Raw genomic sequence first — 27260 nt, forward strand, 5'->3', positions numbered from 1 at the left:
ACACACACACAGTTTAATATCATGGCTGTTCACAACACACTCACACACACACAGTTTAATATCATGGCTGTTCACAACACACTCACACACACAGTGTAATATCATGGCTGTTCACAACACACTCACACACACACACACAGTTTAATATCATGGCTGTTCACAACACACTCACACACACACAGTGTAATATCATGGCTGTTCACAACACACTCACACACACACAGTTTAATATCATGGCTGTTCACAACACACTCACACACACACAGTGTAATATCATGGCTGTTCACAACACACTACACACACACAGTTAATATCATGGCTGTTCACAACACACTCACACACACAGTGTAATATCATGGCTGTTCACAACACACTCACACACACAGTTTAATATCATGGCTGTTCACAACACACTCACACACACACAGTTTAATATCATGGCTGTTCACAACACACTCACACACACACAGTGTAATATCATGGCTGTTCACAACACACTCACACACACACAGTTTAATATCATGGCTGTTCACAACACTCACACACACACAGTTTAATATCATGGCTGTTCACAACACACTCACACACACAGTGTAATATCATGGCTGTTCACAACACACTCACACACACACACACACAGTTTAATATCATGGCTGTTCACAACACACTCACACACACACAGTGTAATATCATGGCTGTTCACAACACACTCACACACACACAGTTTAATATCATGGCTGTTCACAACACACTCACACACACACAGTTTAATATCATGGCTGTTCACAACACACTCACACACACACAGTTTAATATCATGGCTGTTCACAACACACTCACACACACACACACACAGTGTAATATCCACACACACACACACACAGTTTAATATCATGGCTGTTCACAACACACTCACACACACACAGTGTAATATCATGGCTGTTCACAACACACTCACACACACACAGTTTAATATCATGGCTGTTCACAACACACTCACACACACACACACACACACACACAGTTTAATATCATGGCTGTTCACAACACACTCACACACACACAGTGTAATATCATGGCTGTTCACAACACACTCACACACACACACACACACACACACACACACACAGTTTAATATCATGGCTGTTCACAACACACTACACACACACAGTGTAATATCATGGCTGTTCACAACACACTCACACACACACAGTTTAATATCATGGCTGTTCACAACACACTCACACACACACAGTTTAATATCATGGCTGTTCACAACACACTCACACACGTTTAATATCATGGCTGTTCACAACACACTCACACACACACAGTTTATTATCATGGCTGTTCACAACACACTCACACACACACAGTGTAATATCATGGCTGTTCACAACACACTCACACACACACAGTTTAATATCATGGCTGTTCACAACACACTCACACACACACAGTGTAATATCATGGCTGTTCACAACACACTCACACACACACAGTTTAATATCATGGCTGTTCACAACACACTCACACACACACAGTGTAATATCATGGCTGTTCACAACACACTCACACACACAGTGTAATATCATGGCTGTTCACAACACACTCACACACACACACACAGTTTAATATCATGGCTGTTCACAACACACTCACACACACACAGTGTAATATCATGGCTGTTCACAACACACTCACACACACACAGTTTAATATCATGGCTGTTCACAACACACCCACACACACACAGTTTAATATCATGGCTGTTCACAACACACTCACACACACACACAGTGTAATATCATGGCTGTTCACAACACACTCACACACACACAGTTTAATATCATGGCTGTTCACAACACACTCACACACACAGTTTAATATCATGGCTGTTCACAACACACTCACACACACACACACACACATTGTAATATCATGGCTGTTCACAACACACTCACACACACAGTGTAATATCATGGCTGTTCACAACACACTCACACACACACAGTTTAATATCATGGCTGTTCACAACACACTCACACACACACAGTTTAATATCATGGCTGTTCACAACACACTCACACACACACAGTTTAATATCATGGCTGTTCACAACACACTCACACACACACAGTTTAATATCATGGCTGTTCACAACACACTCACACACACACAGTGTAATATCATGGCTGTTCACAACACACTCACACACACACAGTGTAATAACATGGCTGTTCACAACACACTCACACACACACACACACACACACACACACACACACACACACACACAGTTTAATATCATGGCTGTTCACAACACACTCACACACACACAGTGTAATATCATGGCTGTTCACAGCACGCTTACACACACACAGTTTAATATCATGGCTGATCACAACACACACACACACACACACACACACACACACACACACAGTTTAATACCATGGCTGTTCACAACACACACACACACACACACACACACACACACACACACACACACACACAGTTTAATATCATGGCTGTTCACAACACACTCACACACACACACACACACATTGTAATATCATGGCTGTTCACAACACACTCACACACACAGTGTATTATCATGGCTGTTCACAACACACTCACACACACACAGTTTAATATCATGGCTGTTCACAACACACTCACACACACACAGTTTAATATCATGGCTGTTCACAACACACTCACACACACACAGTTTAATATCATGGCTGTTCACAACACACTCACACACACACAGTTTAATATCATGGCGGTTCACAACACACTCACACACACACAGTGTAATATCATGGCTGTTCACAACACACTCACACACACACAGTGTAATAACATGGCTGTTCACAACACACTCACACACACACACACACACACACACACACACACACACACACACACACACAGTTTAATATCATGGCTGTTCACAACACACTCACACACACACAGTGTAATATCATGGCTGTTCACAGCACGCTTACACACACACAGTTTAATATCATGGCTGATCACAACACACCCACACACACACAGTTTAATATCATGGCTGTTCACAACACACACACACACACACACTACACACACACACACACACACACAGTTTAATATCATGGCTGTTCACAACACACTCACACACACACAGTTTAATATCATGGCTGTTCACAACACACTCACACACACAGTGTAATATCATGGCTGTTCACAACACACTCACACAGTTTAATATCATCGTTGTTCACAACACACTCACACACAGTTTATTATCATGGCTGTTCACAACACACACACACACACACACAGTGTAATATCATGGCTGTTCACAACACACTCACACACACACAGTTTAATATCATGGCTGTTCACAACACACTCACACACACACAGTGTAATATCATGGCTGTTCACAACACACTCACACACACAGTGTAATATCATGGCTGATCACAACACACTCACACACACACACACAGTTTAATGATCATGGCTGTTCACAACACACTCACACACACACAGTGTAATATCATGGCTGTTCACAACACACTCACACACACACAGTTTAATATCATGGCTGTTCACAACACACACACACACACACACACAGTTTAATATCATGGCTGTTCACAACACACTCACACACACACACAGTGTAATATCATGGCTGTTCACAACACACTCACACACACACAGTTTAATATCATGGCTGTTCACAACACACTCACACACACAGTTTAATATCATGGCTGTTCACAACACACTCACACACACACACACACACTTGTAATATCATGGCTGTTCACAACACACTCACACACACACAGTGTATTATCATGGCTGTTCACAACACACTCACACACACACAGTTTAATATCATGGCTGTTCACAACACACTCACACACACACACACACACACAGTTTAATATCATGGCTGTTCACAACACACTCACACACACACAGTGTGATATCATGGCTGTTCACAACACACTGACACACACACAGTGTAATATCATGGCTGTTCACAACACACTCACACACACACACACACACACACACAGTTTAATATCATGGCTGTTCACAACACACTCACACACACACAGTGTGATATCATGGCTGTTCACAACACACTCACACACACACAGTTTAATATCATGGCTGTTCACAACACACTCACACACACACAGTTTAATATCATGGCTGTTCACAACACACTCACACACACATACAGTGTAATATCATGGCTGTTCACAACACACTCACACACACACACACACAGTGTAATATCATGGCTGTTCACAACACACTGACACACACACAGTTTAATATCATGGCTGTTCACAACACACTCACACACACACAGTGTAATATCATGGCTGTTCACAACACACTCACACACACACACACAGTGTAATATCATGGCTGTTCACAACACACTCACACACACACACACACACACACACACACACAGTGTAATATCATGGCTGTTCACAACACACTCACACACACACACACACAGTTTAATATCATGGCTGTTCACAACACACTCACACACACACAGTGTAATATCATGGCTGTTCACAACACACTCACACACACACAGTTTAATATCATGGCTGTTCACAACACTCACACACACACAGTTTAATATCATGGCTGTTCACAACACACTCACACACACAGTGTAATATCATGGCTGTTCACAACACACTCACACACACACACACACAGTTTAATATCATGGCTGTTCACAACACACTCACACACACACAGTGTAATATCATGGCTGTTCACAACACACTCACACACACACAGTTTAATATCATGGCTGTTCACAACACACTCACACACACACACACACAGTGTAATATCATGGCTGTTCACAACACACTCACACACACACACACACACACACACACACAGTTTAATATCATGGCTGTTCACAACACACTCACACACACACACACACACACACACAGTTTAATATCATGGCTGTTCACAACACACTCACACACACACAGTGTAATATCATGGCTGTTCACAACACACTCACACACACACACACACACACACACACACACACACAGTTTAATACCATGGCTGTTCACACACACACACACACACACACACACACACACACACACACACACAGTTTAATATCATGGCTGTTCACAACACACTCACACACACAGTGTAATATCATGGCTGTTCACAACACACTCACACAGTTTAATATCATCGTTGTTCACAACACACTCACACACACACAGTTTATTATCATGGCTGTTCACAACACACACACACACACACACACACAGTGTAATATCATGGCTGTTCACAACACACTCACACACACACAGTTTAATATCATGGCTGTTCACAACACACTCACACACACAAAGTGTAATATCATGGCTGTTCACAACACACTCACACACACAGTGTAATATCATGGCTGATCATAACACACTCACACACACACACACAGTTTAATATCATGGCTGTTCACAACACACTCACACACACACAGTGTAATATCATGGCTGTTCACAACACACTCACACACACACAGTTTAATATCATGGCTGTTCACAACACACACACACACACACACACAGTTTAATATCATGGCTGTTCACAACACACTCACACACACACACAGTGTAATATCATGGCTGTTCACAACACACTCACACACACACAGTTTAATATCATGGCTGTTCACAACACACTCACACACACAGTTTAATATCATGGCTGTTCACAACACACTCACACACACACACACACACATTGTAATATCATGGCTGTTCACAACACACTCACACACACACAGTGTATTATCATGGCTGTTCACAACACACTCACACACACACAGTTTAATATCATGGCTGTTCACAACACACTCACACACACACAGTTTAATATCATGGCTGTTCACAACACACTCACACACACACAGTTTAATATCATGGCTGTTCACAACACACTCACACACACACAGTTTAATATCATGGCGGTTCACAACACACTCACACACACACAGTGTAATATCATGGCTGTTCACAACACACTCACACACACACAGTGTAATAACATGGCTGTTCACAACACACTCACACACACACACACACACACACACACACACACACACACACACGTTTAATATCATGGCTGTTCACAACACACTCACACACACACAGTTTAATATCATGGCTGTTCACAACACACTCACACACACACAGTGTAATATCATGGCTGATCACAACACACACACACACACACACACACACACACACACACACACACAGTTTAATACCATGGCTGTTCACAACACACACACACACACACACACACACACACACACACACACAGTTTAATATCATGGCTGTTCACAACACACTCACACAAACACAGTTTAATATCATGGCTGTTCACAACACACTCACACACACAGTGTAATATCATGGCTGTTCACAACACACTCACACAGTTTAATATCATCGTTGTTCACAACACACTCACACACACACAGTTTATTAGCATGGCTGTTCACAACACACACACACACACACACAGTGTAATATCATGGCTGTTCACAACACACTCACACACACACAGTTTAATATCATGGCTGTTCACAACACACTCACACACACACAGTGTAATATCATGGCTGTTCACAACACACTCACACACACAGTGTAATATCATGGCTGATCACAACACACTCACACACACACACAAAGTTTAATATCATGGCTGTTCACAACACACTCACACACACACAGTGTAATATCATGGCTGTTCACAACACACTCACACACACACAGTTTAATATCATGGCTGTTCACAACACACACACACACACACACACAGTTTAATATCATGGCTGTTCACAACACACTCACACACACACACAGTGTAATATCATGGCTGTTCACAACACACTCACACACACACAGTTTAATATCATGGCTGTTCACAACACACTCACACACACAGTTTAATATCATGGCTGTTCACAACACACTCACACACACACACACACACATTGTAATATCATGGCTGTTCACAACACACTCACACACACACAGTGTATTATCATGGCTGTTCACAACACACTCACACACACACAGTTTAATATCATGGCTGTTCACAACACACTCACACACACACAGTTTAATATCATGGCTGTTCACAACACACTCACACACACACAGTTTAATATCATGGCTGTTCACAACACACTCACACACACACAGTTTAATATCATGGCGGTTCACAACACACTCACACACACACAGTGTAATAACATGGCTGTTCACAACACACTCACACACACACACACACACACACACACACACACACACACACAGTTTAATATCATGGCTGTTCACAACACACTCACACACACACAGTGTAATATCATGGCTGTTCACAGCACGCTTACACACACACAGTTTAATATCATGGCTGATCACAACACACACACACACACACACACACACACAGTTTAATACCATGGCTGTTCACAACACACACACACACACACACACACACACACACACACACACACACACACAGTTTAATATCATGGCTGTTCACAACACACTCACACAAACACAGTTTAATATCATGGCTGTTCACAACACACTCACACACACACAGTGTAATATCATGGCTGTTCACAACACACTCACACACACAGTTTAATATCATGGCTGTTCACAACACACTCACACACACACACACAGTTTAATATCATGGCTGTTCACAACACACTCACACACACACACACACACACACACACACAGTTTAATATCATGGCTGTTCACAACACACTCACACACACAGTGTAATATCATGGCTGTTCACATCACACACACACACACACACACACACACACACACACACACACACACACCACACACACAGTTTAATACCATGGCTGTTCACAACACACACACACACACACACACACACACACACACACACACACACACACACACACACACAGTTTAATATCATGGCTGTTCACAACACACTCACACACACAGTGTAATATCATGGCTGTTCACAACACACTCACACACACACAGTTTAATATCATGGTTGTTCACAACACACTCACACAGTGTAATATCATGGCTGTTCACAACACACTCACACACACACAGTTTAATATCATGGCTGTTCACAACACACTCACACACACACAGTTTAATATCATGGCTGTTCACAACACACTCACACACACTCAGTGTAATATCATGGCTGTTCACAACACACTCACACACACACAGTTTAATATCATGGCTGTTCACAACACACTCACACACACACAATTTAATATCATGGCTGTTCACAACACACTCACACACACACAGTTTAATATCATGGCTGTTCACAACACACTCACACACACACAGTTTAATATCATGGCTGTTCACAACACACTCACACACACACAGTTTAATATCATGGCTGTTCACAACACACTCACACACACAGTGTAATATCATGGCTGTTCACAACACACTCACACACACACACACACACACACACACACACACACACACACACACACACACACAGTTTAATACCATGGCTGTTCACAACACACACACACACACACACACAGTTTAATATCATGGCTGTTCACAACACACTCACACACACAGTGTAATATCATGGCTGTTCACAACACACTCACACACACACAGTTTAATATCATGGTTGTTCACAACACACTCACACAGTGTAATATCATGGCTGTTCACAACACACTCACACACACACAGTTTAATATCATGGCTGTTCACAACACACTCACACACACACAGTTTAATATCATGGCTGTTCACAACACACTCACACACACACAGTGTAATATCATGGCTGTTCACAACACACTGACACACACACAGTTTAATATCATGGCTGTTCACAACACACTCACACACACACAGTGTAATATCATGGCTGTTCACAACACACTCACACACACACAATTTAATATCATGGCTGTTCACAACACACTCACACACACACAGTTTAATATCATGGCTGTTCACAACACACTCACACACACACAGTTTAATATCATGGCTGTTCACAACACACTCACACACACACAGTTTAATATCATGGCTGTTCACAACACACACACACACACAGAGTTTAATATCATGGCTGTTCACAACACACACACACACACACACAGTTTAATATCATGGCTGTTCACAACTCACACACACACGAGTGTAATATCATGGCTGTTCACAACACACTGTTCACAGGGCTTTGAAGCAGAAGGGTGTTTTGTCATTCTTTGAAGTGTATTCATCTGCCTGTGGTCATTTGATTTCTTCTCCTTGCTGTTTTCTTTCTTCTCCTCCTGTTTGTTTAGTTCCATCCTGGAGACAATTTTTAATACACATTCAAAAACAAATGTATTATTCTACATATGTTTTGTTCTCCTGTCCCAATAGACGTTTGAAAAGCAAAGTAATTATGAGATGTGTTGAGTTGATGCAGTGGAATAGAATGCTGTTTGATCCTGACTGTCAGTAGAATGGGGTAATAGAATAACTTCATTGTTTCCAAGGGAACACCAGGTGTGTTGTTGGTTCTAAAATCACAATAGACAATGTTAAACAATGGCATAATCCAGACAGTCCATGTGAGATAAACACACAGAGCAGAATTTTCTGTCCGTTAAACCAACCAATTAATCACACAAATGTTATTTATAACCCTTTTTTACATCAACCCTTGATGTTGAGTCTATATTAAATAGATCTGGCATGACAATAATAGACTTCTGATGTTAGACATCCTGCAATACCAGAGGAGGTAACCTCCAAGACAAATATCATCCCCATAGCTACAGTCCTCTCACTTTGTAATGAAAAGTCTCCACTTGTGTGTTATTTTATTAGTACTAATGGACACATGAAAAGAGAACCTGAAAACCCTCAACTTATTGCAGCTCTTCGGTGTAAGTCTCTCTTGTCCTGTCTGGACCAAAAGGTTGGCTTTGAGAGGATTTGTCGACCCACCAGTTCCCAGTTTCCTTATGCTCAGTGGTCAAGCATAATGCTAGTCCTTCTGTGAGCTCTCTCTCGCACAAGATGACCTTCCCAGCACTGCTTCCCAGGTCCCAGCTGAGTACTTACACTGAATAGGGTGGACTCAGACTGGACCCCCCTGGGGGTTACACAGGGAGGACAGTGTATTTGTAAATGGTGGTGTGGTTGGAATGAACAGGTGTTTTTCACTCCACTGCTTGCTGAGTAGGTTCTGTAGGCTAAGGAGCATGTCTGACTGACTCTTTGTGTTGTAGACAACCAGGTACTGCAGTTCGGGAAGCTGGTGAGCACATCCAACACCTACGAGCCTGTCGCCCAGGGAGACCAGAGGAAACCTGTAACCGTGACAACGGACCAGCCACTGCTCTGGAGCATGGGCATCTGCAGGGACAGGAAATGACATCGACCAGGGTGCTACACCTCCTTCCAGAATGGACAAATGGGTGTCATTTAAATAGGCTAATGGCTTCCTCTCCCCAACTGAAAATTCACGCTTCTGCCTGGTTGAAATACTGGAAAAATGCCTCTTTCCTTCCTTGGTGAAGGAATCTCTAAACAGTCACAAGAGGAAGCCACTTTAGACTATAGATTCACCACTAGCCTAGGAAACTCCGTCCTGATTCCACACTGGAGACTTGCTCCCTTCCCCTTGAAGACTAACCATTGCAGATCTGAGGTGGGAGTCAAATCCATGCTTCTCAAGGGGGGATTTTTGGGTGCAAGTCTACGGTTTGGAACGCAGCCCCAATGTGCCTTCACTGTTGTCTTTTAACAAACATAGATACACATTATATACAAGTCAAACATAAATCAAGCTGCGTATTTCTTTGATTTATTAACACAGTCAAATAAAAACATTGCAAACAATGTAAAAAAAAAATTGCATCCCTTCACTCTCCTCCCACCACCACTATTCCACATTGCCCCACTGCCAAAGGTCTCTGGTTATTGTAGTTCTGTAGTTGTAGTTCTGTAACATCTCCAGAGGTTAAACCACCCCTGAGAGAGATAAGAGAACTCACATGAACAGGGCCACACAGAGGCTAATTCAGTTTCTCCCCTTTACCCAAAAGTATACAATCATCCACTCCTCTTAACTGTAGTGGCAGAAATGCTGTATGCTATATGATTTAAAATAGAGCGTGTTTCATGCATTCCATCAAATAGTGCTGCAAAACATAGTTTGATATTATCGCAGACCTACATGCATCTATGCACATATCTTGATAACAAATTAATCATATATTTAGATCTTGTAGACTGGTAACATTAGTGCACTTTAGAACACTGTAGTCAAATCACCCAATCTCTATGCTAACCTACAAAGCCAAATGGACTGAACTTGAATTATGTTTTCTACCAATAATGCGCACAATAAAGTACTGACTGGCTACAGTCCAACTGACTCCTGGTGTGTGTGTCCTGCAGTCTCTTGTCCTATGTTGAAGTTGCGGTCCTATTTTCACAATGTTATTGTTGAAGATGTGGATGAGCTTGACAAAGAACCCGATGAAGCTCATGATGGCAAACCCAATCACTGTCGCCATGGCAATCTTCTGGAATTCTAGAACAGAGACCAAAAGAGATGGTACAATTATAATCTCTCTACACAGAATCATGACATTTTACAGACATACAATTCCAGAGAACTCCACAAGAACCTTCTTGATCGATGTGGTTCCAAATCAACTTTTCTTTCTGAGAAAGATGGAACTTTTGTCAGCAAGGCAATGATGACTGTTTTACAGGAGTTTTATTGAATCTGTGTTGTTTTCGACGGTGGCCTGGTTTGGCAATCTTAATGTTTTCAACAAAAACAGGCTAGGCAGTGGTAGAGGTGGCCACCAAGGTCATCGGGGTGCAGCAGACACAGCTCTTAGAAACATTCAGGAAGTAAGTAATGAGGAGAGCTAACAGTATCCTAGACTGTCCTAATCACCCGGGCATTGACGATTTTGAGCTCCTCCCTTCCGGTCGTTGTTTAAAACTTCCCAAATTCAAGAGCAATAGATCCAAGAACTCATCCCACAGGCCATAAACTTTCTAAATCTACACATGAAATGAAATAATGCATATTTATTGATGCACGTTTGCACAATGACTGCGCCTTTTATTGATGGTACACTGTAACCAATCTCATGATATATATCTGTTGTATGGTTGTCACTGTTTTTAAATGTTGTTTTTATTCTTGAACCCAGACTGCACAACATATTTCCCAATTGGCACAATAAAGACATTTGATTGTTTGATTGAAGGGGTTTAAAATATAAACATGGCTGCTCCATTCACTTGATGTCATGCTAAAAGAACTAGATTCCTGTCACGTCCTGACCAGCAGATGGAGCTGGTGTAGTAGTTTGGGGTTCAGGACGTGGCAGTCTGGTGTGTGTCTTGTGACTCCTGATCAGGAACAGCTGGGAATCGTTGTTCCTGATTGGGAGTCACATATGTAGGAGTTGTTTGTCACTGGGGTTTGTGGGTAATTGTTTCTGTTTGAGTATTTTCCTCACAGGACTGTTTGCTGTCGTTTTTTTTGTTCATTTTGTAGTGTTCTCTTGTTTATTTGAATTAAAACTCTAATGATGAACACATCCTCTGCTGCACCTTGGTTCCCTCTTCAAGACAGTCGTTACAGAATTACCCACCAACAAAGGACCAAGCAGCGGAAGAAGGCTGGCGAGGTAAGGGAGACCGGGAGGCACCCCCAATAATTTTTTAGGGGGGGGCACAAGGGGAGTTTTGCGGGGCAAGAATGGAGCCCCAGGCCAGCTCCCCGCACTAGCATGGAGGTGCGTGTTCGCAATCTGGTACTCCCAGTACCAGCACCACGCACCAGGAGTCTAGTGTGTCAACCCAGCCTCGCCAGTCAACAGTCGTCATCAGAGCTGCCCGCCAGTCAACAGTCGTCATCAGAGCTGCCCGCCAGTCAACAGTCGTCATCTGAGCTGCCCGCCAGTCAACAGTCGTCGTCGGAGCTGCCCGCCAGTCAACAGTCGTCGTCGGAGCTGCCCGCCAGTCAACAGTCGTCGTCGGAGCTGCCCGCCAGTCAACAGTCGTCGTCGGAGCTGCCCGCCAGTCAACAGTCGTCGTCGGAGCTGCCCGCCAGTCAACAGTCGTCGTCGGAGCTGCCCGCCAGTCAACAGTCGTCGTCGGAGCTGCCCGCCAGTCAACAGTCGTCGTCGGAGCTGCCCGCCAGTCAACAGTCGTCGTCGGAGCTGCCCGCCAGTCAACAGTCGTCGTCGGAGCTGCCCGCCAGTCAACAGTCGCCAGAGAGGTCAGACTGCGCTGAACTGCCGGAGCGGCCAGACTGCGCTGAACTGCCGGAGCGGCCAGACTGCGCTGAACTGCCGGAGCGGCCAGACTGCACGAACTGCCGGAGCGGCCAGACTGCCCGAACTGCCGGAGCGGCCAGACTGCCCAGACCTGCCGGAGCGGCCAGACTGCCCAGACGGCCCCGAGCGGCCAGACTGCCCAGACGGCCCCGAGCGGCCAGACTGCCCAGACGGCCCCGAGCGGCCAGACTGCCCAGACGGCCCCGAGCGGCCAGACTGCCCAGACGGCCCCGAGCGGCCAGACTGCCCAGACGGCCCCGAGCGGCCAGACTGCCCAGACGGCCCCGAGCGGCCAGACTGCCCAGACGGCCCCGAGCGGCCAGACGGCCCAGACGGCCCCGAGCTGCCAGACTGTCCCGACTGCCTGGAACGGCCAGAGCCTGAGCCGCCTCCAGGATAGGTGGGTTGGGGAGGGAGGGTGTAGCACAGTGCCGTCGTTGACGGCAGCCACCCTCCCTTCCCTCCCTTATTGTTTAGGGTTACTGTTTAAGGGTTTTGTTGGGGATTTTGTTTGTTGGTGGTTTTTTGTTGTTGTGGTTAGGTGCATTCCGGGGTCTGCACCTTGAGGGGGGGGTACTGTCACGTCCTGACCAGCAGATGGAGCTGGTGTAGTAGTTTGGGGGTCAGGACGTGGCAGTCTGGTGTGTGTCTTGTGACTCCTGATCAGGAACAGCTGGGAATCGTTGTTCCTGATTGGGAGTCACATATGTAGGAATTGTTTGTCACTGGGGTTTGTGGGTAATTGTTTCTGTTTGAGTATTTTCCTCACAGGACTGTTCGCTGTCGTTTTTTGTTCATTTTGTAGTGTTCTCTTGTTTATTTGAATTGAAACTCTAATGATGAACACATCCTCTGCTGCACCTTGGTTCCCTCTTCAAGACAGTCGTTACAATTCCTTTTGATTATGATCTGTGGTTATGTTACAGCCTTATTCTACAATGGATTAAAAAAAAAAAAAAAAAATGTCCATCAATCTACACACAATACCCCATAATGACAAAGCGAAACAGATTTTTAGAATGTTTGCAAATGTATTAAAAACAGAAATACCATATTTACATAAGTATTTAGACCCTTTGCTATGAGACTCAAAATTGAGCTCAGGTGCATCCTGTTTCCATTTATCATCCTTGAGATGTTTCTACAACTTGATTGGAGTCCACCTGTGGTAAATTCAGTTGATTGGACATGATTTGGAAAGGCATACACCTGTCTATATAAAAGGTCTCACGGTTGACAGTGCATGTCAAAGCAAAAACCAAGCCATGAGGTCTAAGGAATTGTCCGTAGAGCTCCGAGACATGATTGTGTAGAGGCACAGATCGGGGGAAGGGTACCAAAACATTTCTGCAGCATTGAAGGTCCCCAAAAACACAGTGGCCTCCGTCATTCTTAAATGGAAGAAGTTTGGAACCACCAAGACTCTTCCTAGAGCTGGCCACCTAGCCAACCTGAGCAATCGGGGGAGAAGGGCATTGGTCAGGCAGGTGACCAAAAACCCAATGGTCACTCTGAAAAAGCTGCAGAGTTCCTCTGTGGAGATAGGAGAACCTTCCAGAAGGGACAATCATCTCTGCAGTATTCCACCAACCTGGCCTTTATGGTAAATTGGCCAGACGGAAGCCACTCCTCAGTAAAAGGCATATGACAGCCCTCTTGGAGTTTGTCAAAAGGCACTTAAAGGACTCTGACCATGAGAAACAAGATTCTCTGGTCAGATGAAACCAATATTGAACTCTGGCCTGAATGCCAAGCGTCACATCTGGAGGAAACCTGGCACCGTCCCTACGGTGAAGCATGGGGGTGGCAACATCATGCTGTCGGGATGTTTTTTTTGTTTTTCAGAGACTATTCAGGCTCAAGGGAAAGAAACGAAGCAAAGTATAGATCCTTGACAAAAACCTGCTTCAGAGCACTCAGGACCTCAGACTGGGGTGAAGATTCACCTTCTAACAGGACAACGACCCTAAGCACACAGCCAAGACAATGCAGGAGTGGTTTCGGGGACAAGTCTCTGAATGTCCTCGAGTGACCCAGCCGGAACCTGGACTTGAACCCGATTGAACATCTCTGGAGAGACCAGAAAATAGCTGTGCAGCGACGCTCCCCATCCAACCTGACAGAGCTTGAGAGGATCTGCAGAGAAGAATGAGAGAAACTCCCCAAACACAGGTGTGCCAAGCTCGTAGCATCATACCAAAGACAAGGCTGTAATCATTTCCAAAGGTGCTTCTACAAAGTACAGAGTAAAGGACCCGAATACTTCAGTTTTTTTTTTTTATACATTTGCAAAAATGTGTTTTTGCTTTGTCATTATGGGGTATTGTGTGTAGATTGTTGAGGGAGTAAAACTATTCTAAAATGGTTTAAGTTGGTAAAGTAATATAATTTGGAAAAATGGAAGGGGGGTCTAAATACTTTTCAAATGCACAGCTACATAACCAAAAGTATGTGGACACCTGCTCATCGAACATCTCATTCCAAAATCATGGGCATTGATATGGAGTTGGTCTCCCATTTGCTGCTATAACAGCCTCCACTCCTTTGGGAAGGCTTTCCACTAGATGTTGGAACATTGCTGCGGGTTCAGCCACAAGAGCATTAGTGAGGTCGGGCCCTGATGTTGGGGCGATTAGGCCTGGCTTGTAGTCAGCGTTCCAATTCATCCCAAAGGTGTTCGATGGGGTTGAGATTGGGGCTCTGTGCAGGCCAGGCAAGTTCTTCCATAGCTATCTTGAGACAACATTTCTGTATGGACCTCGCTTTGTGCACAGGGTCATGATGAAACAGGAAAGGGCCTTCCCCAAACTCTTGCCACGAAGTCAGAAGCACAGAGTCGTCTATAATGTCATTGTATGCTGTAGCATTAAGATTTCCCTTCACTGAAACAGGAGCCTACCCCAAACCATGAAAAACAACCCCAGACCATTATTCCTCCTCCACCAAACATTACAGTTGGTACTATGTATTCGGGCAGGTAGCGTTCTCCTGGCATCCACCAAACCCAGATTAGTCTGTCAGACTGCCAGATGGTGAAGCGTGATTCATCACTACAGAGAATGCATTTCCACTGCTCCACAGTCTAATGGCGGCAAGCTTCACACCACTCCAGCCGACACTTGGCATTGGTGATCTTAGGCTTATGTTCGGCTGCTCGGTCATGGAAACTCATTTCATGAAGCTCCCGACAAACAGTTATTGTGCTGTCGTTGCTTCCAGAGGCAGTTTGGAACTCAGTAGTGAGTGTTGCAACCGAGGACAGACGATTTTTACTCACTTCAGCACTTGGTGGTCCTGTTCTGTGAGCTTGTGTGGCCTACCACTTCGCGGCTAAGCCATTGTTGTTCTTAGACCTTTCCACTTCACAATAACTGCACTTAGTTGACTGGGGCAGCTCTAGCAGGACAGACATTTGACAAACTAACTTGTTGGAAAGGTGGCATCCTATGACGGTGCCAGGTTGAAAGTCACTGAGCTCTTCAGTAAGGCCATTTTACAGCCAATGTTTGTCTATGGAGATCGCATGGCTGCGTGCTCGATTTTATACACCTGTCAGCAACAGGTATGGCTGAAGTTGCTGAATCCACTAATTTGAAGGGGTGTCCAAATACTTTTGTGTATATATAGTGTATATATACACTAAACAAAAATATAAACGCAAAGTGTTGGTCCCATGTTACATGAGCTGAAATAAAAGATCCCAGAAATTGGCCATATGCACAAAAAGCTTATTTCTCTCACATTTTGTGAACACATTTGTTTACATCCCTCTTGGTGAGAATGTATCCTTGGCCAAGATAATCCACCTGACAGGTGTGGCATATCAATCAACAAGCTGATTAAACAGCTGAACCTTATTCTGGGGCCAATTAAAGGCCACTCTAAAATGTGCAGTTTTGTCACACAACAATGCCACAGATGTCTGAAGTTTGAGGGAGTGTTCAAATGGCATGCTGATTGCAGGAATGTCCATCAGAGCTGTTGCCAGGTAATTTTTTGCTAATTTATCTACCACATGACGCTGACTGCCAGAAGAGAATTTGGCAGTACGTGCAACCGGCCTTACAACCGCAGACCACGTAGAACTATGCCAGCCAGGACCTCCATATCCGGCTTCTTCACCTGCGGGATCGTCTGAGACCAGCCAACCAGACAGCTGATGAAACTGTGGGTTTACACAAACTGTCAGAAACCATCTCAGGGAAGCTCATCTGCGTGCGCGTCGTCCTCACCAGGTTCTTGACCTGACTGCAGTTCGGCGTCGTAACTGACTTCAGTGGACAAATGCTCACCTGCAATCGCTACTGGCATGCTGGAGAAGTGTGCTCTTCACGGATGAATCCCGGTTTCAACTGTACTGGGCAGATCGCAGACAGCGTGTATGGCGTCGTGTTTGCTGATGTCAGCGTTGTGAACAGAGTGCCCCATGGTGGCGGTGGGGTTGTGGTATGGGCAGGCATAAGCTACTGACAAGTTAATTAACCATTTGCATTCTATCGATGGCAGTTTGAATGCACATAGGATCTCATCACAGTATCTGAGGCCCATTGTCGTGCCATTCATCTGCTGCCATCACCTCATGTTTCAGCATGATAATGCACTGCCCCATTCCACAGGCCACAATCAACAGCCTGATCAACTCTATGCGAAGGATATGTGTCATGTTGCATGAGGGAAATGGTGTTCACATCAGATACTGAACGGTTTTCTGATACACGCCCTTACTTTTTGTTGTTGGCATTTCTGACCAACAGATGTCAGTGTATATAATGCTGAAACAATCCACCCTTAGAATTATTCAACATGTCAACCACATTGACAGAAACAGTTGTTACGGCAAAAAAAGTTATTGGGGGTATCTACAATAACCTTCAACCTGGCATTTCTGCTTTCTGCAACCCGAGACGTGTTGACGACGTCATAGCTTTCATTGGTAAGAGTCACTATCAAAGTGTCCTTTGACACAGCATATTGATGAGCGCAAGATTTCTGAACACACAAAGGAACAGCCTTACAGCCTCTGCATATGATGCATCATGACTGATTCTCTCTCTCTCTCTCTCTCTCTCTCTCTCTCTCTCTCTCTCTCTCTCTCTCTCTCTCTCTCTCTCTCTCTCTCTCTCTCTCTCTCTCTCTCTCTCTCTCTCTCTCTCTCTCTCTCTCTCTCTCTCCCTCCAGCTGGCATCCACCAAATGCTGCACTATGTTCCCCCCCACAATTACAACACTTAACCACAACATTGCTCCCACATTCACCGTAATCATGTTCCCCTCCACACTTGGCACATATTTTCTTTCCTTTACACTGAACAGCTATGTCCCATTCTTTGGCGTTTAAAACACTGCAATTGGGATGGGACAATTCCTCTGATGTTGAAACAAAGGAATCCTATCTACGTTTTCAGGAGAAACCTTCTCAAACCTCAACAGCACCGATAAGCTTTCACTTCTGTGACTATTTCCTACTGATCAACCTTTTGGTCTCAATCACTCTGCCTCCCTTCACATTTTATTTAATATCATCTATGGACATGTATACTGGGACCCCAGTGATGACTCCCCTCAATCTAGCATATGCCCCAGGGACATTGTTCATAATCTCCTTCCCATTAAGTTTTTCCATTTCATAATCTTCCTTTGCTGAGCCTGACTACCACAAAATATTAGGACTCTACCATTTCCAATTAACCGGGCTAGTTTGACTTCACCCATCTCTTTCTCTATGGCATTGGTTAACCAGAGGGTGTAAATTACAACTTTCCACTCGGACACATTATTACTCTTGCTTCCTACTTTGACCCTCTTAATGCTTTTTTACTAGACGCTCCACTGCTTTCAGTATCATGATCTCTCTACTTCCTGTCTTTCCACTACACTACATTCCATTCAGATCCTTGACCCTCATCCTCCCACTCCATATCATCAGAACTGTTACCCATATTGTTTGCATTCCAGCTGTTGCTTCTCCAACCTTTTCTCCATTTCCTCCACTTTGTCCGCACTACTCGCTGACATTTCCAACCATCTGCCACACGATCCTGCTGGGAAGATCCGTCTCCAGAATTCTGAGTCCCTTTGGCTAGCCAGCCGTTATCCGTTCCGCTGCCGTGTACTTCTTGTCACATATCCCAGCTTTACATGGGTCGGGAGAAATTCTTCATCAAACATCAATAATACAGAAAGAATCTCCTCCTCCTTTCCATTCACAGTGCGAATTAAGCGGCATGACTTAAATATTCCTGGCATGTTCATCTTAAACCATGAAGCCTTAGTATGCACAGAGACACCTGATATGACACCTTTTATCGGTGCCCTATTCTGATAATCATAGCTTTCCACTTCATGCGCCGATAATTTGCACGGTGCTTTCACCTTTTGTTCTTTTGACATTAAATCGACACTCCTGGTCACTCTGTATGAACACTTCTCCGGCGGCCAGCTCTATGAAGAGTCTCGGTGGTTCCAAACTTCTTCCATTTAAGAATGATGGAGGCCACTGTGTTCTTGGGGACTTTCAGTGCTGCAGACATTTTTTTTGTACCTTTCCCCAGATCTGTGCCAACAAGGGTTTTGCCACCAAGTACTAAGTCATGTTTTGTAGAGGGGTCAAATACTTATTTCCCTCATTAAAATGCAAATCAATTTATAACATTTTTGACATGCATTTTTCTGGATTTTTGTTGTTGTTATTCTGTCTCTCACTGTTCAAATAAACCTACCATTAAAATTATAGACTGATAATTTCTTTGTCAGTGGGCAAATGTACAAAATCAGCAGGGGATCAAATACTTTTTTCCCTCACTGATATCTGAAAGTGCTGTACAGAAACCCAGCCTAAAACCCCAAACAGCAAGAAATGCATGTGTAGAAGCATTATCTACCTCATAGCTTTCTGACATAAAGCTTTCCACCCTCACTTGTATTGATTGCCCAAAAATGTAATCCTTTATCCAGTTAAAAGCCCTTCCTCCAACCCCCATGATATTCAGCTTGATAAGTAGGCCTTCCTTCCACATCATATCATAGGCCATCTCTACATTGAAGAAAACAGCTACCATCACCTCCTTATTTTCCTGTGTCTTCCGTATGACTGACTCAAGGCAGTACAGAATCCATCGTCCCCCTGCCTTTCCTGAACCCACTTTGATCTGGAGACATTAGTTTTCTTCTCTCCAGAAAGTAAGTCAGCCTTTCCGTTATCATCCTTTCCATAAGGTTACATACATCAGATGTCAACGCTATTGGCCTATAGCATGAAGGAATAGTAGGGTCTTTCCCTGGTTTCCATATCGGCACCACTACAGCCTGCTTCCAACTTCCAGGCAGTTTCCCTTCCTGCCTCACCTTATTGTAAAGACCCAATACTTTCCCCATTGTAGTGTCACTGAGATGAGCCATCATGCTGTAACACATCTCATTCTTCCCAGGAGATGTTAGGGCGGCGCACAATTGGCCCAGCGTCGTCCGGGTTTGGCCGGGGTAAGCCGTCATTGTAAATAAGAATTTGTTCTTATCTGACTTGCCCAGTTTTAAAAAGTAAAAAAAAAAATGTTACCTCAACTTTAGTTAATGCTCTCTTCGTCTTAGCCAACGTAAAAGGGGCATTCAATGCATCCCCTACCATCTCTCTGATCCAGGACCCCCGGATGTTCTCTTCTGACACTCTTCTGTCACATTATTTGAGCTGTGCACCTTCACAAATGTGCTGGTAATTATGGGACCTTTTCACCATTCTGAAAGCCCTGTTCCTACACTTCACTGGTTCTCTACACTCTTCAGTCGACCAGAGAACTGCAGAACTGCATTACTCCTTATCCCCCTATACCAGGGTTCCCCAACTGGTGGCCCACGGGATGAATTTGGCCCGCATTTGATTTTATTTGGCCCCCCACGTTTTCTAAGAAGAACAAAATTGTTGGACATAAAAGACTGTAAAAACATCAGCAAATCAGCTCCAATTGATTTTAATTGTGGAAATCTTTTCCAAAGTATTCCGACACATAATAGCTAGAAATACTGTATGTGATCATATACAAATTTAAGCAAGGTTTGAAATTATTATGCTTTAGTCAAATATATCTGTTTGTCTTCTTGCGGTACATTTTTTTGTCTACATATTCATTTTAATTATGTTTCGGTCCCCTGACCATCCGCTCAAGGAAAAAAACGGCCCACGATTGAATCTAGCTGATGATCCCTGCCCTGTACCCATAGGAATCACCTGCCTTGCTCCTTTCCCCCCTTGTACCCATACTGTAGGAATCACCTGCCTTGCTCCTTGTACCCATACTGTAGGAATCACCTGCCTTGCTCCTTGTACCCATACTGTAGGAATCACCTGCCTTGCTCCTTCTCCCCGTTGTACCCATACTGTAGGAATCACCTGCCTTGCTCCTTCTCCCCCTTGTACCCATACTGTAGGAATCACCTGCCTTGCTCCTTCTCCCCCTTGTACCCATACTGTAGGAATCACCTGCCTTGCTCCTTCTCCCCCTTGTACCCATACTGTAGGAATCACCTGCCTTGCTCCTTGTACCCATACTGTAGGAATCACCTGCCTTGCAGCCCCTACTATTGCTCCTCTTACTCCATCACTCACTCTCTCTAAATCTGAACTGAGATCAACCTGAGACAGCTCCTGTTCAGTCAACTCCTGGAACATACTCCGCTTTCCCAAACATCCATCTCTTCAACCCATCTCTCCACCCTCAACCCTACAGCACACATGATAGGATAGTGATCACTACCCCCTGTAGATTTCTACCAAACCTCCCAACTACCTGCCATTGAACTTGAGATCAGAGTAAGATCCAGAGCAGATTAATTTCCAGTAACTGGGTCAATCCTGGTTCCCCAGCCGTTATTAAGACTCACAAGCCCTTTCTCATCCAATATTTCCTCCAACACTTGTCCATTTACATCAGTCTGTAACCCTCCCCAGAGTGTACTATGAGCATTAAAATCCCCACACCACATTACCCATCTCCTATCTTGACCTTCTACACTCCCAATGGCCATCAACTCTAGTCTCTTACACAGGTCGTAAAAGTTCATTATTACCAGATTTCCCCCTCTCAACCAACCGCACTACATGCTCCTGTTCAACTCCCTCTCCCACATTCCTATATAAGATCCACCGCTTTATAAAGGTAGCACCCCCTGCCACCCTATCTCTACGGACTGCAACCTAAAATCTAGAGTAGGTTTAACCCATGTCTCCTGGAGACGTATCACATCAGGTCTGGCTGGTAACTCCTCAAGAAACTTGTTGAACTCTTGCCCGTTATCCATCAAACATCTGGCATTCCATTGGAGGATTAACACCATTATGAAAATGAACCAATACATGATTCCTGGTTGGACTGATTCTCAGTCTTATTGAGGTCGTCCTGTACATTTTCCCCTGTCAGTCCTTAGTCTTCGATTGTAATGTTTCTGTTCAATTGATTGCTGCTGTCACAAATGTAACAACCTTCCTCATGTTTACTACCAGTCTTGTGGTCTCCCCACATCACACCCAACCTGCATCCTGACCTACCCTGGAATACCTGCTCTTCTAGGTGCCCTGCTTGTTTCTGTGTGAACTACCTTCACTGCTTCTGCATATGAGATTTTACGCTCACTCCTCACCTGCTGCACTTACACCTGTCTTTTCATCACTGCACAACCCCCATATGCCCCCTCCCACATTTACAGCACTTTAACTGGACCCTATCTTCACATTCCCCCTATGCATGTTCTTCCCCAGACTTCACATCTCCTTTTGCCTTTACAAACCCAAACTTTTGACAGTTATAGCAGCGCAATAGTTTTGGAACATAAGCTTGAACATAGTAACTCATATATACCCAATCCTACATTTTCCTGGCAGTACCAGATCCTCAAAGTTTAGTAGCACTGACAGGCTATCCACCATCTTATGTCATCTAGAGGCACTTTGCCACAATAAAGGACCCCCTTCAAGGAGCTTAGTTTCCCTATCACTAGTATTATTACATGGTTTCTTGCTTCAGTACTGCAGTTTTTATTTATTTTACTAGGCAGGTCAGTTAAGAACAAATTCTTGTTTTCAATGACAGCCTAGGAACAGTGGGTTAACTGCCTTGTTCAGGGGCAGAACAACAGATTTGTACCTTGTCAGCTCGGGGATTTGAACTTGCAACTGCTAGTCCAACACTCTAACCACTAGGCTACCCTGCCGCCCCAGTTTAATTGACGCCTGGCCCAGTTTAGACAATTTCGATAGATGGGTTGGCTGACAATATCACAAAAACGATGTGTGCGCTTCCATGGGGCAGAATACCACATTCACGTGCTAGTCAGAACTAGGAAACTCAGAAATGTCTGACTTGCTAACTGGTTGTAGTTACGGTATACACGTACTGCTTTCAACAAGTTAGCAAATCTGACATTTTCTGAGTTTTAGTTCCGACTAGCACGTAAACATGGGATTGGTCAGCCTGTTGTGATTCTACATGGCCAGATTGCTAGCAAGAGTGACAAGAAATGTCCATGTGGGTAATCGTAAGTGGCACGTTTCAGCTTGTTACTGATACCATGTCTTGTTTTGACTGATTTCATGTCAATGCTAATATTGCAAAAAATACACCTGCTAGATAACCAACAACTGTAACGATGTATTTGAGAGACAACAAGTGGTCAGTGTGCAAATGTATTTATGTTCAATAAACATTGGAGACGAAATATAGCTTACATGTTGTCAACAATCTAAGCTAACCTCATCTGTTTTGCCCAATGGTTGTGCACACGTCTATTGAGCCCCCCAGTATGAGTCATAATACCCATAAAACCTACGGTCAAACATGGAAATGATTCCAATCGTTTTTCCACTATTCATTTTATGCATTATAGATCAAATAAAGGTTGTGTTTCGTGTAGGCTCACCCTAATTAGCTGCTAATGTGGCTATCATACATAACTACAAATGCCTGTCTGAAGCTTCACATCACTACAGGGCCAAGATGATCTGGGCGAGTTTTCAATTGCAAATAGCTAGCTAGGTAGCACATGGTTAGCTAATTAGCAACATTAGTACAAATAGAACAATGAGACATCTCACCAGATGTATAAATGTGAAGTGTCCGCTTGGTGTTTCCACTCGCTACCAAATATGTCAGGCAGTGGGAGAAGATGGAACGAGATGGATTTTAGCCGATTTTAGCCGACATCAATGAAACATTTGATATCAATAGAGTTTTCTGTTCCCAAAAGTAGAATATGTTTTGAACAATATTTGCAAAAGGTTTTAAAAATCTAGTTGTTTAGGAGTGCGAAGGTGAATTGAGTTATTGCCACATGCACACTTCACAGAGGAAGCGTTCTCTAAAGGAAATATGCTAGAACGCGCCAATACGATCTCAATAGTATGTGCTTGGCTCTGCCCACCTCCTTGCTTGTTCTTCCCGCTATGACTCATTTGTTTCCACTTGAAAAAATAGGCTGTGGTCTATCTTGGTTTAGTTATAAAAAATATTTGACATGAGCCTCTCTAGATAGCTACATTAGCTGTATATTTGTCTAGTCATTTAAATGCAAACATGTTTAGCTTTCTTTGGCCTTTATAAACCAACAGTCTAGCTTGCTAGTTAACTAGCTAGCTGACTTATATGGCGAAACTAGGGCTAGGTGTTCTTGTACTGTTTTTGCTACCTTTTTTTCACCTGTGTAATGCTGTCATCCTGCTTATTATGGGGTTCAGAGGGAAAGCAGTGGTAAATGTGCTGCTTACTCCTTGTTTTGAGTCTTAAGTGTGTTTCTCATTCTGCTGGAGTTGACCTAGAATTTTATGTAAAACCTACCTTACGGTTTTCTAATGATCAATTAGCCTTTTAAAATGATCAACTTGGATTAGCTAACACAACGTGCCATTGGAACACAGGAGTGATGGTTGCTGATCATGGGTCTATGTACGCCTATGTAGATATCCCATTCAAAATCAGCCGTTTCCAGCTACAATAGTCATTTACAACATTAACAATGTCGACACTGTATTTCAGATCAATTGGGGTTTTTAATGGAAAAAATGTGCTTTTCTTTCAAAAACAAGGACATTTCTAAGTGACCCCAAACCTTTGAACGGTAACTTCTTTGCAAAATAATTGCCTAGTATTCATGGCATATTATAAATGTCTGACTGCTACTAGGATAGTATTCTGTAGAAGACACAATACCAAACATAAATAAAACATAAGACAAATATTAGTTAAATAAAATATGGAACAGTAAATTAAAATGTTCAATATTTATTTTGGATCAACGTAGCTAATAGCTAGCTAGCTGGCAGCAAAGGTGTTAGCTAGAGATGACATGCAGGAGCTTGCAAGGATTTGTAGTAGTCCCATGTACAGTTGAAGTTAGAAGTTTACATACACCATAGCCAAATGCATTTAAACTCATTTTTTTCACAATTCCTGACATTTAATCCTAGTAAAAATTCCCTGTCTTAGGTCAGTTAGGATCACCACTTTATTTTAAGAATGTGAAATGTCAGAATAATAGTAGAGAGAATTATTTATTTCAGCTTTTATTTCTTTCATCACATTCCCAGTGGGTCAGAAGTTTACATACACTCAATTAGTATTTGGTAGCATTGCCTTTAAATTGTTTAACTTGGGTCAAACGTTTCAGATAGCCTCCCACAATAAGTTGGGTGCATCTTGGCCTGTTCCTCCTGACAGAGCTGGTGTAACTGAGTCGGGTATGCCTCCTTGTTCGCACACGCTTTTTCACTACTGCCCACAGATTTTCTATAGTATTGAGGTCAGGGCTTTGTAATGGCCACTCCAATACCTTGACTTTGTTGTCCTTAAGGCATTTTGCCACAGCTTTGGAAGTATGCTTGGGGTCATTGTCCATTTGGAAGACCCATGTGTGACCAAGCTTTAACTTCCTGACTGATGTCTTGAGATGTTGCTTCAATAGATCCACATAATTTTCCTTCATGATTCCATCGATTTTGTGAAGTGCACTAGTCCCTCCTGCAGCAAAGCACCCCCACAACATGATGCTGCCACCCCTGTTTTTTTTTCCTCCAAACATAACGATTGTCATTATGGCCAAAGAGTTCTATTTTTGTTTCATCAGACCAGAGGACATTTCTTCAAAAAGTATGATCTTTGTCCCCATGTCCAGTTGCAAACCGTAGTATGGCTTTTTTATGGCGGTTTTGGAGCAGTGGCTTCTTCCTTGCTGAGCGGCCTTTCAGGTTATGTCGATATAGGGACTCGTTTTACTGTGGATATAGATACTTTTGTACCTGTTTCCTCCAGCATCTTCACAAGGTCTTCACCAAAGTACATTCATCTCTAGGAGACAGAACGCGTCTTCTTCCTGAGCGGTATGACGGCTGCGTGGTCCCATGGTGTTTATACTTGCGTACTGTCGTTTGTACAGATGAACGTGGTACCGTCAGGCATTTGGAAATTGCTCCCAAGGATGAACCAGGCTTGTGGAGCTCTACAATTTTTTTCCGAGGTCTTGGTTGATTTCTTTTGATTTTCCCATGATGTCAAGCAAAGAGGCACTGAGTTTGAAGGTAGGCCTTGAAATACATCCACAGGTACACCTCCAATTGACTCAAATGATGTCAATTAGCCTATTAGAAGTTTCTAAAGCCATAACATCATTTTCTGGAATTTTCCAAGCTGTTTAAAGGCACAGTCAACTTAGTGTATGTAAACTTCTGACCCACTGGATTTGTGATACAGTGAATTATAAGTGAAATAATCTGTCTGTAAACAATTGTTGGAAAAATTACTTGTGTCATACACACAGTAGATGTCCTAATC

At 43.6% G+C, this 27260-nt stretch overlaps 1 protein-coding gene across 8 annotated transcripts in view; it reads left to right on the top strand.

Annotated features, from left to right (window-relative positions):
- tpk1 (thiamin pyrophosphokinase 1) overlaps nucleotides 1–11523 on the top strand; it is a 101004-nt gene extending 89481 nt beyond the window's left edge. For all 8 annotated transcript variants that reach the window (XR_006760676.2, XM_045702072.2, XM_082965599.1 and 5 more), the window contains one exon: nucleotides 10373–11523. Coding sequence is in view for 7 of the 8 variants with exons in the window: in XM_045702072.2 (XP_045558028.1) it covers nucleotides 10373–10518 (146 nt within the window). In the remaining variant the exon portion in view is untranslated. The remainder of the gene's footprint in view (nucleotides 1–10372) is intronic.
- Nucleotides 11524–27260: the final 15737 nt, after the last annotated feature.

This window comes from Salmo salar, chromosome 19 (assembly GCF_965601325.2).
Source record: "Salmo salar chromosome 19, fSalSal1, whole genome shotgun sequence".
NCBI lineage: Eukaryota > Metazoa > Chordata > Actinopteri > Salmoniformes > Salmonidae > Salmo > Salmo salar.